Source organism: Molossus molossus, unplaced genomic scaffold (assembly GCF_014108415.1).
Source record: "Molossus molossus isolate mMolMol1 unplaced genomic scaffold, mMolMol1.p scaffold_m16_p_2, whole genome shotgun sequence".
Lineage (NCBI taxonomy): Eukaryota > Metazoa > Chordata > Mammalia > Chiroptera > Molossidae > Molossus > Molossus molossus.
In genome coordinates, this window is record NW_023425355.1 from 72,422,492 (window position 1) to 72,437,352 (window position 14,861).

General features: G+C 38.9%; 1 protein-coding gene and 1 non-coding gene across 2 annotated transcripts; both read right to left on the minus strand.

Annotated features, from left to right (window-relative positions):
• Nucleotides 1-9,489: 9,489 nt before the first annotated feature.
• Nucleotides 9,490-14,845, minus strand: RBMX (RNA binding motif protein X-linked). The gene is made up of 9 exons (XM_036270714.1): nt 14,677-14,845; nt 13,483-13,610; nt 13,173-13,279; nt 12,491-12,662; nt 11,869-12,021; nt 11,534-11,648; nt 11,315-11,440; nt 11,149-11,228; nt 9,490-10,477 (listed from the first exon to the last, which is right to left on the minus strand). The coding sequence occupies exons 2-9, from the start codon at nt 13,589-13,591 to the stop codon at nt 10,167-10,169; spliced, it is 1,173 nt and encodes a 390-aa protein (XP_036126607.1). The 5' UTR covers nt 13,592-13,610; nt 14,677-14,845; the 3' UTR covers nt 9,490-10,166.
• LOC118636822 lies at nt 13,362-13,433 on the minus strand. The gene has a single exon (XR_004960795.1). It is a non-coding gene; the product is annotated as a small nucleolar RNA SNORD61 (small nucleolar RNA).
• Nucleotides 14,846-14,861: the final 16 nt, after the last annotated feature.

The window sequence follows — 14,861 nt, forward strand, 5'->3', positions numbered from 1 at the left end:
AATAAAAACACACAAACAAAAGGAAATACATTAAATGAATTAGAATGATAATCACTGGGGGGTGAGGGCAGCGGAATAGGAATAGGAAGTAAAAACAAAATGAGAAGGGCCCTGTGTTGACTAATTACAATAATGTACCCCCCAAAAATAATAATAATAATGAGGAATATGACTCAGGAAATAAGAAACAACCTTGGCTTGCAGTAGGGACCTTCAGTCCTTTATAAGATGTTGATCTAACATAAGGTGCTGCTTCCCTCCCCAATTCCAGCCCTAAATATGATTCACAAAAGAAAAATTGACAGATGATGATGAAATCTACTATTTACTGTGTGCCAGGCACTATTAACTCAGTTAATCTTCCCAGTCAATGCTATTAGATATTTACATCCCCATTTTACAGATGAGAAAAGTATAGAGTTTAAGTATCTTGCCTAAGGTTACACAGCTGGTAATGCTGGAGCTGAAATTTTAATGCAGTCTCTGACACCTATAGAGATGAGTTTGGGACAGGGATGAAGGCCAGGGGAGAGTGTTTTAAAACGGTAGAGGGGCAGGCAGGTTTACAGAGATGCGAGGAGAAATTCCTAATTGTGTCCCTTCCCCCCTCCCCCAATATTGCTGAGGTCATGCTCCAGCTCATCACCGTGACAAGACAGTGAACAGTAGTTCCCAGTAAGGAGGAGCTGTTAGAGGGGGGAGCATTTTACATCTGCAGGTACACAGGTTTTGTGGTCTCTGACAACAAACCTCAAGGCATTGGAATCAGAGATTTCCTCCCCCCTCTAAAAAACCCCACAGTTAAACTCAAAGTCAAAAAGCCCTCAGAGTTTACATTTTAATCCCCTACTCTTTATAATCACAAGCACGAAACCAAAAATTTCCATTCATTTTAGTAAAGCCTCTAACATGGAAGATGGAGTATGAAATAGAAAAAATAAAACAGCAATTACCTCAAGGGGGTAAAAATACTCTGCAGGAAGAAAACTTTCTAAAAATTAGTATCTTTACATAACTTACTATAAAGCTAGTTATCAAGATAAAGGTAGACATATTAAGAAAAAGAACAGTAATATACCTAGGTATATATGGTTCCTACAAAGATACTGAGGTCATTCAATGGAAGAGTAGTCTTTTCAACATTAAATGTTAAAATAAAAGGATATCAATTGTTTTTCAAATATATTTTTATTGATTATTTTAGATAGAGAAGAAGGAAGAGAGAGATAGAAACATAGATGTGAGAGAGAAACATTGATTGGTTGCCTCCTGCATGCCCCCTACTGGTGATTAAGCCCGCAACCTGGGCATATACCCTGACCAGGAATCGAACAAGGACTTCTCAGTCCATGGGAAGATGCTCAATCCACTGAGCCACACTGGCCAGGCTGGATATCTATGTTTTTAAAAATGTTTCAAATCCTACCTCACCATAAAAAAATAATTAACAATGAATTCTAGACCTAACAAAGTTTTTAAAAAATCAAATTTTTGTGTGTGTGTGTTAATCCTCACCTGAGGATATTTTCCATTGATCTTTAGAGAGGGAGGGAGGGAGGGAGAGGGAGAGGGAAAAGGAGAGAGAGACCAAGAGAGACAGAGAAACATGGATGTGAGATAGACACACTGATTGGTTGCCTACCGCACTCATGCACCCCAATGGGGGCCTGGGATCAAACCTGCAACCCACATATGTGCTTTTGACCGGGAATCATACTTGCGACCCTTTGGTGCACAGGCTGACACTCTAACCACTGAACCACATCAGCTAAAGCAGATTTTTCTTAATCCCTTTACACTTTTTCAGCCAGCTTCTCAATCCTCCTCCCCTATGACAGCTGTCAGTCTGTTCTATGTAGCTATGCTTTCTATTTTTGTTATTTTGTTCATGAGATTACACATATAAGTGAGATCACATGGTATTTGTCCTTCTCTGACTGGTTTATTTCGCTTAGCATAATACTTTCCAGGTCCATCCATACTGTCACAAAAGGTAACATTTTTTGTCTTAGTTGACTAGTATTTCATTGTGTAAATGTACCACAGCTTTTTTATCCACTTATCTACTGATGAACACTTGTGCTGTTTCCAGATCTTGGCTATTGTAAGTAATGCAGCAACAAACATAGGGGTGCATATATCTTGAATTAGTGTTTCATGTTTTTGTTTTTTTTGTTTTTATATTCCCAGAAGTGGGATCACTGGGTCAAAAAGTAGTTCTATTTTTAATTTTTTGAGGAAACACCATACTGTTTTCCAGTGGCTGCACCAGTCTGCATTCCCTCCAAAAGTATGTTAAGGGTTCCCTTTTCTCCACATTCTCGCTATCACTTGATTTATTGATGATAGCAATTCTAATAGGTGTGAGGTGTTATCTCATTGTGGCTTTCATTTGCATCTCTCTAATGATTAGTGACGTTGAGCATCTATTCATGTCTATTAGCCATCTGAATGGCCTCTTTGGAGAAGTTTCTGTTCATGTACTTTGCCGTATTTTTAACTGGGCTGTCTTCTTAGTGTTTAAGTTCATTATATATTTTAAATTAACCCCTTATCAGAGGTATCACTGGCAAATATGTTCTTCCATGCAGTGGGTTGCCTTTTCATTTTGGTTTCTTTTGCTGTGCAGCTTTTTAGTTTGATGTAGTCCCACTTGTTTATTTTTTCCTGTTTCCCTTGCTTGAGATGTATCACCAAACATTGCTACAAGAAATGTCTAAAATTTTACTGCCTGTTTTCTTCTAGGAATTTCATGAGTTTGTGACTTACATTTAAATCTTTTATCTATTTTGAGTTTATTCTTGTGTTAAATTGGTGGCCATCTCATTTTCTTGTACCTGTCAATTTCCCCAACACCATTTTGAAGAGCCTTGTTTTTACTCCATTGTATGCTCTTGCCCCCTTTGTCAAATACTAATCAACCATAAAGGCATGGGTTTATTTCTGGGTTCTCTGTTCTGGCTCCATTGATCTATGCCTGTTCGTATGCCAGTACCAGGCTGTTTTTATTACAATGGCCTTGTAGTAGTTTGAGACATAGACAGGGACAATAGTACGTGACAGCCAGAGGGAAAGGAGTGGGGGATAAACGAGGATGCAGAGACTTGACTTGCAGTATTGTTTTATTTAGTTGTTCACTTGAAACCTGTATTTTATTAACCAATGTCACCCCAATAAATTCAAATAAAAAAAACCACATGACTTGTAGAAGATATAATAGACAAGCCCTGGGCAGTGTGGCTCAGTTGGCTGAGCAGTTATCTCGTGCACCCAAAGGTTACCAGTGTGATTCCTGGTCAGGGCACATGCCCAGGCTGTGGGTTTAATCCCTGACCAGGATGCATGTGTGTGGCAATTGATCAATATTTCTCTATCACATGGATGTCTCTCTCTCTAATCAATAAAAACATTTAAAGAAACAACTGTATCCCTTGGGTGAGAAAAAAATAGGCAACAGTCCAGAAAATATTCACAGCACACATATCTGACAAAAAACTTGTATCCAGAATACATAGTATGATATTTTAGAGTGGGAGATAGAAACATTGACGTGAGAAATACTGATCGGCTGCCTCCTGCATGCCTTGTATTGGGGATCGAGCTGGCAACCCAGGCATGTGCCCTGACGTGAATAGAACCAGGAACTCAGTCCATGGGACAACACTCAATTCATTGATCCACACCAGCCAGGCCAATCCAATTTTTGAAACTTGCAAAAGACTTGGACAGTTTGTAAAATATATACAGATGGCTATTAAGAACATGAGAAACTGCTCATTGTGAAATGCAGTGTGCCATACTAGATTGGATCCTGGAACAGGACAGTACTGGTAAAATTGTGAAATTTATATCATCTGAAGTTTACTTAATAGTAATATACCAATGTCAATCTCTTAGTTTTGACAAATAGACCATAGTTATATATTAAAATCAGGGCAAACTGGATGAAGGATATATAACTCTATGCTATCTTTGTAACTTCTGTAAATTTAAAAATCCAAAAAAGTTGTTTTTAAACTGCTCAGCATCATTAGTCGTCAAGGGAAATGCAAATTAAAATTGCAATGGAAAGACAAATACCTTATGGTTTCACTTTATGTGGAAGTAAAAAACTGAAGAACAAAAAATAAATTCAAACTAATGGTTAGATAGGAATGGGAATTGGTGAATAAAGGGGAAGGGGAATATACGGAACCAATACTGTGATACGGTTGCATTAATGACAGATCTTTACTAGACTTAGTGATCACACTATAAGGTACATAAACATCGAATCACTGTGTTGTTGTACACCTGAAACTAATACTGTATGCCAACTTAAAATCACCATGTGATACCATCACACCCATCCACTAAAATGGTAAAAATGTTGGCAAATAAGTAGAATTGTCATAAATTGGTATTAGGGAATAAAGTGGTAAATCACTTTGGGAAAACTATTTGGCAGTACCTCAAAAATTAAACATGTATCATCATCCTATTAACACTATGGACTCCACTCCAAGATATCTACCCAAAATAAAAAATGTCCAATTCTTGTACAATTATAGAAACATTTTAGTCACAACAGACCAAAACTGGGAAACAGCTGAGATGTCCAACAGAATGGATAGACACCATCAAGTATACACTGGGATTCTCTGCAACAAAAAAATTAACTACCCACAACTATATGGACAAATCTCAAAAACATGCTGAAAAGTGGCTAGACCCAAAGTACATTCATGTAGGACTTAACTTATATGAAGTTATTGAAATACGTAGAAATATCCTCTAGTGATAGAAACCAGGTCAATGTTGCTTCTCTGGAGGTGGGAGATGCTATTGACCAGGATAAAATTGTTCTGGACCTGGTTATGGCTGAGGTTATTTACAGAATAATATTTAGGCCCTTTTCTGCCATCCTAATACTCATCTTTTCCACGTGTGGTAAGTTCTGAGCAGCTGGCTACACCCCAAAGACAATACCCTGTATTTTAGGTGCCAGTAATGTGTTTATAAGACTCAGGTAATGGAAGCTGCCTCGGTAGCCTGGCCCATGTCACAAATCTAAGAACATGTCAGCCTATATTTACAGGAAACCTTAACATACACTAATCACAATCCTCCAATTCAACTTTAGTTAGCTCCCTTACCCTAGATAACTGGACTTGGCAATACCTCAATCCATGGTTTTCCCTTGAATAAAGGACAAATACTACACTAAATTGTTCTGGCATTAAGCACCAGGAGTCAGATGTATATATAAGAGTAGATAGAGCTGACAAAGTTGCCAGTACAGAAGCACATCAATCATGTGCTGGTTTAACAGCAATGCTGGAGGACTCAAACACAAGTGGGATTCACTGTCAAACTGAGTTTCCTGACCAATTTTCCCAAGAGTTAACAAAGATTAAAAGCACTACAGTACATATTTACTATTTTAGTTCTTAGTTTTTTAGTGTTACTGTCATTTCATTTCAGGGTAAGGATTATATGAAACCATCCAAATGACCTTGATGCCTACCTACAGCTCACTCCCCAATTAAAGGAGGCCTAAGTCACAGCAACAGGCCACCTCAGTGATTATGTTCCTTAATAATTACTCAAGTGCCAACAGTGGATGAGAAGTTTTGGGGAATGGAAGATGCTAATGTCATACTTAGAAGTCTAAATAAACTCCTTATTGCAAAAAGAACCCAGGGCCACAAAAATGCATATTAAGTTTTATTAAGTTTCGAATACAAAATATTCCAAAAGAGAAAAGTGATCTTATAATACCCACATTCTATATCCATACAAACAAGAAAAACACTACCATTGTTTCTTTTACAACCAGTACAAAGCCAGAAATATCAAGACCAATTCTTTTCCAATGAGAACAGAATTAAGTCTGCTAGGTCAATCTATTTGCCAAACAGCTATCTGTTCATTTAAGCATACTTTCTAATTTGAATTTAGTATTGATACTTACTATGATTAATCTCAATGTTCTATACTATCTTCAAGATATCTAAACAAAATCTCAGGAGTCAAAAGCATAAACCCAAGTAATTTAGATTACAGGACTGAGGAAGACAGTTATGTATGTGCAACAGCCATTTGGTCAATACCCTCATGGTGTGTGATTAAGAGCCTATCAAATGAGGGTTCCTTTTTTTTAAAATTTTATCTCACAATTGTAAAAGCTGGACATGACAGTACTGTTATTTTACTATACAAAAATTCTCAAGTTGAAACTCAAATCTGTTTCCTTTGAGAACACTAGCTCTTATTCTTTTGGCCCTAGTCTCCAACATAACAAAGTTATATTTTGATTTGTTTCTAAGACAGGAGGTGGGATCAAGTAGGCTAACAAAAACACAGTTAAAAAAAATAGCCAGCCAAGTGGCACAATTTTGTTTCCAGGTTTTAAATGTGCTTTTGATCATTTTAGGCATGTTTTCACTTACTTTAGTTTCTAGATATTACTCTTTCCTTTAGTTTTGTATTACAACTAAGCCCCACTTCTGGATAAACAGGAGAAAGCATTTCACTTGCTGAAAATGAGACACTTGACTGGATAGAGGTACTGCTGATGCCTTTCATTATTTTTATTAACTTTCTGACATTGATAATTAGGAAGTTTTAAGTTAAAAGTTGTTTCTACGACTTTAGCTAAACAAAATGAAAGCCAAACTTATAAAATCTACATAGAGAACAATAAGAACTTCCTCACTACCCCTACTTACTAACTTCTTTAATTGCTCTTTTTCCATCTGGTCATTATTACTTATTTTAAGTAACTACCACTCCCTAGTTAAGAGTGCTAACCAACATTGATGCCTTCATCAGACCCACAGGAGCCTTTGAAGATACCAAACCAATTCTGATGAGCACTGCTTATGCAACTGCTGTGCCTTATCCAATCAGCATTCTTCTGCTTCAACAACTCTGTAAAATGAAAAGCATGATCAGGTCAGTTACTCACCCCCTTACCTATTCTTTAAATACACACTATTTTGTTGCTTTAACTGTGCATTTGCTTTACATTTTAAGCTCTAAAAAGCAACCATAAATACCCAGTACAATTCCTGTAAGCATCACCTTGGTATTATCAAGACTGTAACTATCATTATACCAATAAAATTGTTACTCGAACTGGGAACTTAATAGCAGGCTGCATCTAGTCTTCCTTTAATGGATTTGTACTGTATACTGCCAACTATCAGGCACTGATAATACACAGTACTTCTTACAAAAGGCACAGGAACAAGTCCAAAGCTCAAACAAGGGAAGTTTGCTCACGCCAAAACAAACTGTACATCTCCAGTCAACAACTGCTTATGCAAAACAGTACTAGCACATTTTATACATTCAAAAATAGCGAAGAGCCACCCTGACCAGTTTGGCTCAGCGGTTAAGAATGTCGGCCCAGCCCTGGCCCATTTGGCTCAGCGGTTGGAGCATTGGCCTGGTCTGGAGAGACCCGGGTTCGGTTCCCGCTAAGGGCATGTACCTCGGTTGCGGTTTATCCCTAGCCCTGGTTGGGTCGTGCGGGTGGCAACCACTCGATGTGTCCCTTCCACGTCGATGCTTCTCTCTCTCTCTCCCCCTCCCACTCTATCTGAATAAAATATCAAAAAATGTCCTCGGGTGAGGATAAAAAAAAAAAAAAGAATGTCGGCCCATAGATCAAAAGGTCCAGGTTTGATTCCTGGTCAAGGGAACAAAGGCATATACCTAGGTTGCAGGTTCAATCCCTGGCCCAGTCAGGGTCATGTGGGAGGCAACCAATCAATGTTTCTCTCCCTCCCTCCCTTCCACTCTCTCTGAAAAAGAAAAAATATCCTCAGGTAAGGATTAACTTAAAAGAAAAAGTATTACAGCCCTGGCCGGTTTGGCTCAGCGGTTAGAGCATTGGCCTGCGGTCCGGAGAGACCTGGGTTCAATTCCCACTAAGGGCATGTACCTCGGTTGCAGTTTGTCCCCGGCCCTGGTTGGTCGTGTGGGTGGCAGCCACTCGATGTGTACCTTTCACGTCGATGTTTCTCTCTCTTCCTCTCTCCCTCCTATTCTATCTGTGCAAAAGATGGAAAAATGTCCTCGGGTGAGGATAAAAAAATAAAAAAGAAAAAAAAAAAAAGAAAAAGTATTACAGAACTGAGACATAATGGAAATATGCCAGAGTTTAAAATAACTTCAACCTATATTCAAATCAATAGTCCATATTCAAGGTGTTGCACATTACAACACTTAACTTGATCCCCCTTTTACAGATGTGCCAATATCCCAGCCATGCAGTGGCAGAGCTACAGTATTTAAACCTATAAAAGCCACTGCTTTAGAAACTTACCATAGCATTTGATTTCTCTTGCTGCTAGCTTTAGTCAGCTCTATCTAGTGTGAATAAATCAGCAGTCCGTGACCATAATCCTCAACCTGTAGAAATTAAATAGGTAACTAGTTATCTCTCTTCAGGAAATTCTTCAAAACTTGCCTATAACTTACTGCCCCCTTTGCCAGAAAGAAAAGGCAAGTTCAGACTTGCAGCTTAAGGTATTTCATGTTCTACTACTTCTCTTAAGTGGTGGAAGATTCACTGGCTTGGGATGGACTGGAATGGCTTAAATGGTTAAGTTGCATGGCTTATGGATTCTCATTCTGTTCCAAAGGTGCACTGCCATGTTAAATCCATAAGTTGAACGGACAAAACTTATTTGAAGGAATGAGTGCAGTACAAGGATTTTTAGTTGGAGGTCTTCAAGTTTACTATATTCAAGAGCATCTTTTTCAACTTCGTGGCTGGACCTGGGTCATGCTGCCTCAGGTTTTGCTTTTTAAAGACCACTTGCAATAGATTTTCTCCATAGTGTAGTTTCACAGAACTAAAAACTAGTCAGGCATCCAACTAAATGTCAAGTTTGCAATGGCTTACAGGGGTAGGGAGAGGGGCACCCCAAATTTAAGCCATTTCCTATTTTGACTAAAAAACTAATTTGAAAAAGGTTAAAATATTAAGCATGTTTAAAGGTCTTCATCAAAAATACTTAAAAAGTTACCCCCTCCCAAGTCCCATGTGGCTATCGGTAAACAGCTGTATTAAGGCCTTTAAGTGTCATACATGCTTAAAAAAAAAAAATCCAAGAGTTGAATTTGGAGAACTTCTAATATGCTATGGTATACTTTGCTTTTCCAAGTTTTTTTTTTTAATCTAGAAAGCTTTTCCACTGTCATGAGGTACAGTATGTTTCACTGTACTATGAGGAAGTGTTCAATTTTGACTTAGACGGAAAAACTAGTTTGCTTTGCTTACCATCTTTGCTGTTTCACAGGCATTTGATGCTTTAAATCTGATGTGGAATGCTGATAGATTCACTTTTTAGAAGTCATAAGCCTTTGAGAAGTTGGAGATAACTTCATTGCTTATCTATTTTCTCCTTTGCAATCAAGCTGTTCCTTAAAAGTGAGACACTACAGAGTTGCAAAAATTTGAAACAGTAAGAGCAAGCACCGTTTGCAGCTTCATGGTTGGTTTTGGCCAAACTTTTTATTTAGTATTCTGTAGTTGCTTAACACACACTTAAATGGTCTTATTGGGGAAAGGGGAAAGGGGAGGTTCTTGTAGATTCCCAAAGAAATGTCAGAAAGGCAAAATATGGCCAACACTATCCATTTGTTTTGGGTTTACTGGGCGAATAGCACTTTCTTTACATAAGCATCTTATCTCAGGTTTTTCATACTGATTAACATTTGAGATTTCAGTTTGAAGACAGTATGATATCCTAAGAATAGCATACCCCAACCACCCTCTAATACAGCTAGCTTGTTTGTATAGGCAGAGGAATTCATCTCTCCATTTTAGATGGCTAGATGTTTGTAGATCTTAGAAGTTTTTGCCTCATTTACTGGGGGAAAAAAAAAGAAAGTGGCCTTTAGGGACACTTTTACTTGGAAAATTACAACACTAATACACAAGTCAAGCCTTAACACATTTAACATTTGCTTGTTGAAAGCAATGTCATAAGATTAAACATGTTTCACTTTTTTCCTCACAAGAACATAAAAATTATGAAAGGGGGAACTTAACAGGAAATTTAAAAAAGGTAACACAAATTTTTCTTTTAGTAGTCCTTGGGTGGTTATGACAGAATAGGTTCCACTTTTTGTTTTTCTTTGAACAGGGATTTTGGTCCAAAGTTTTGTTTTTAATATCTGCTTCTGCCTCCCCCTCTATCAGATCGGCTTCCTCCACGGCCACCACCCCTTGGTGCTCCGCGGCTTGAACTGCTGTAGGAATCACGTGGAGGAGGGTACCCCCTTTCCATAGAAGGGGGAAGCCCTCTTTCTTGTCTGCCAACCCGATCACGACCACTTGAGTAGAGATCACTTCGGCTGCTTGAGTAACTGTCTCGACTTCCACCATATCCGTCACGTGAGCTGCTGTAATCATCATAGCGACTGCTTCCACCATAAGATGGCGGGGGCCCTCGTGTAGGTGGAGCACTACGTGAGTTACCTGCAGGGTCAATGGTCAGGTAATATGGCAACACTATAAATTGTATATATACAACATTTAAATCTGAATTCACAGAATTTCTGTATTAAACTTTTACTTTCGCAACTGGGAGGTTTTAAACCGCCATTGCTGGCCATTAACAGGGATTTGCTCATTTGCTGAGATATGGAAATGGATTGGTTTTAATATTTGTTTGAAAAGACTGAAGACGATGTGTATTTCAAGAGGATATTCCAGACAGCTTGTTATTTTATAGTAGACACTCAGCCACTTTCCAGTGATAAGTTGCAATTTTGAACTGTAGACTTTCCTTCATATTGGAATGGTAAACATTTGATGTTGTTAATAAAATTTTTAAATTGTATTTTCACTGTTGGGGGAAAACACATAAGGCTGCCAATTTAAGCAAGCAAAATCCCCTCCAAAGCAAGCAAACAGCCTCAAAAAAAATAAAATAAAATAAACACCCACAAACAACAAAACCCCACAAACACAGGAAAAAAAAAAAACAAAAGCCCCTCACAAAACTAGGAAAAGCCCAGCTGACAGTTATCCCTTTAAAAGCAAGCAAACATCCCTTTAAAAGCAAGCACCACACAGCCTAGTAAACTGGCTCATGAACCTGAAAACTCAAGCTGGTGATATTCAAAGACACTAAACCAGTATCTTACCATAACTGTCATACGAATCCCTGTAGGAACCACTTGGATGATCTGAATAGTCACGATCACGACCATAGCCATCTCTATCACTAAATCAAAGAGAAAAACTTTTAAGCCCCAGAGCATCAACCTTTACAGCACTTTACCACAAAAGCATGGAAGTGAAGTTGTTTACCTATAGCCTCTTGATGGGTAGTCATCCCGTGAACTGGAATGACCATAATCACGATAAGTGTAATCTCTTGGTGGCGGTGCATAATCTCTTGTATCACGAGAGCTTGGGTAGTCCCTACTTGAATAGCTACAAAAACAAAAGTAACTTGTTTTATCCTTTTGATGAGCTTTCCCTTCAACAGTGTATTAACAAGACAAAGCTACTACATTTTTCTGTTACCTGTCTTTAGTAGAATATCCATCATCTCTTGGGGACAAATAAACATCTCTACGAGAAGGCAGGGGTTCCCTTCGAGGTGGGCCTCCATAACTATCTCTCCCACGTGATACAGGAGCTTAAGGAAAAACAATCATTATTAAAATATACCCAAAGAAAAATATTAAAATGTGAATTTACAGTCAGGCAATGAAAATAGTGATTCAATGACATATGACTTTTACTCTATGTACCTAGATCACTCGGAGTCCATAAGTCAGTTTTAAGCATCATTTTTAGGATTCACCTCTCAACCTTTTGCGTTATTGTGGTGGAATAGTTGCAAATGGAACATTTACCTCTCCCTCCCATTCCACTGCTGCTGCGAACTGGTCCTGAAGGAGCAGATCTTTTAGGAGGAGGACCCCCACTTCTGGGTGGGGGTCCTCTTTTTACTGGAAGTGGTCCCCTAGAAGAACTCATGTTAAAATTCATGGAATAGCCACCATCATCTACATTAGAATAGAAAAGAAAAATATGTTAATACTAAAGAATCAAGAAAAGGCCATAAAAGTTCTTTGCTTGATCAAGGATATTTGTTTAATTGGGGAATCTTGTTTTAGTTTTCACTTATACAAAACTGAGCATGAAGTCTATGTAGACTAGCAAAATGAAACTAAAGTTATAGTCTTAGTTACTTCAAAGGAAAATAAAATTGTTCTATTTTCATATACCCAGATATTCCTGTCAAAAATTTTCTGCAAGTGTTTTTTTTTCCCTAGAGTTAACTTCTTGGACAAAGACTAGTGTATTTGCCATCATTTAAAAACACTGTATATAATTTAACTTAGGATGTGATGCCCTGTTTCCAAGTCACTACCAGTTTGGTAGATGAGCATGTGTTCTCAATTTCAAATGCTGGAGCCTTTAAACAAAGACTTAATCAATGCAAACACAAGTGAGGCAGACCCAAGTCATTACCCATGTGCCCTCCACGTGAGGGAGGTCCCCTGGTTCCTCCACTTCCTCCTCTACCGCCTCTAAGACCTCTTGGAGGGCCTCTGCTTCTTGGAGGTGGAGGTGGTCCACGTCTACCACTTTCAAATGATGGTTTAGTGGCTTGTTCTACCTTGATGGCTTTTCCATCTAAGGACTAAATAATATCAAGGTGGTTAATTACATCAGTATTTTAAAAAACTTGCAGATCCACTACACACTGGGACACAAATGTTATTGAAAATGTAATTACAGGTAAATTTTGCTCACTAATTAACCTAAAATAGTCAGTGTTACTTTTATATTTACTTAAAATGCTTACTCGTCTGTAAGACTGATGATACTGATGATTTGTATCAAACAAGGTGGATTCACTACACTACTACTGGTGGGCAACGTTTTAAATCAAGACCAGATATCAACTTAAAACTAATAACCAAAAAGGAAAGTTATTTAAGCAGTTTATAAGTTCCAGATAAAGTAAAATATGCTTATTATAGTATAATCTCTAAATTTGGTTACAAAATTACAAAGGGCTATATTCACAGGGTATACCTAGAAAGATAAGACACTCATAAAATTCAACAGATGCCCTAGGCCAGACTTGGCTGACTGTGCCATTTGATGTACTAGGGAACACTACACATCAGTGTGCAGACAGCCTCACCTTTCCATTCATGTCTCTGGCTGCATCCTTAGCATCTGCTGGGCTTTCAAAGGTGACAAAAGCAAATCCTCTCGATTTGTTGGTTTCACGATCTTTCATCAAGAGTACTAAAAAAGGTCATTTTTCCAGGGGGGAAAAAAGTGTTACTCTACTTCTAGTGAATTAACAAAAGTAAATCTTTAAAAAAGAAAGCTCAGAACTTCTTAGAGGACAAAATACATAATCATTTCAAATGATCATTGCAATTAAATTCATCACAGCTTCCTTTTAATTACAAAATAGCCCTGCATATACTTGCAGATAAACTCACCTTCCACTATCCGTCCATATTTGCCAAATACTGCTTCAAGGGCTTTCTCATTTGTTTCTGTATTGAGGCCACCAATGAAAAGCTTTCCTGGGCGATCAGCTTCGACCATTTTCCTCCCTGGTGAGAGTCTATTGAAAAAACATATAGTATGTCCCTGGGAAAAGTTAATTCATCGAACACGCTTTATTGGGGTACATTTATTTTTCTTGTTTTACTGAAGCCGTTATCCCTTAATAACTAAAGACACCAAAAACGATCTTTTCTAAGCCTAAGCAGGAATCCCAAATTAGTTAAGCCATAGTGAAATTTCCATCAAACTGGTTAAAAGGACCAACTTAATTTATGCCTTCACCCTTAATCTACCCTGGCAGTTTTAACCAAGTAATGGCTATCCAACGTTTGAAAAGTTTTAGTTTTAATCCCATATCTGCAGCCTTTTAAAAACACACATCATAATGACCCTAAAGACTATCGACACGTTCAAGGTCACAGGCCAAACACAAGTCCTTAACACCAACCCTTCCTCCAAGAACTTTTGTATTTATCCTCATTAGAATTCCCTGGTAAATTTGAAGTTCGAGCCAAGTTATCCCTCCCCTTCTTCAACAGTCCCCGGCCCGCCGAAAATGTCACAAAAACTTCTGAAAATGTCTACATAATTTCATATTAAATACCGGAATGAGAAAACGCGCACTGGAACGCTCAACATTCCATGACTGCAGCAGAACCCCATTAAAAACCGCGTGGAAAACACAAAATGGCGACCCTTGGACTCAGCCCAGAACAACCGATACCAGTCAGAGAAGTAACTTGCACCATCAACATTGGCTGGGAAAATTCAAAGGGCTTCCTATCAAGGCCGCCAATGAACAAGGACCCCGCGTAAAAGTGCACGTGCCCATCCATAGCGCCGGCGCCATCTCAATGCAGGTACCGCGCTGGCGTGGTCTCTCCTCGTTCCGCTAAAACTGACCTCCGCCACCACCTCCGCAGGCCGCAGCCAAACTTTCTCGAGACGTACAACCAAATGGATCCGCATTCGTTTCCCTGCGACACTCTCAGCTGTATCTAAATAGGGCGGCATCTTCGGGTTCTTAAAATGGCGTCCGCCAGCCCCATCTCAAGAGAGATAATCGCAAATCCTAACATGGCAAGAGTGTCCGGAAAAACGAGAGAAGGAAAAGATACACGTACCGGAAAGGTGACGACGGTTTCAAGCTCCTACGAGCTCGCCAACAGGGCCTTCCTAGCCGCTGAGCACCAAGGAGGGCCGCCGGCTACAAAGACGGAAGAGAGAACCCGCTGGAACTGCTGCGCAACGAGGGCGAACAAAGGAGACAGCAAACTTTATACTGCCCGGGAACGAGGCTGAAGGACCC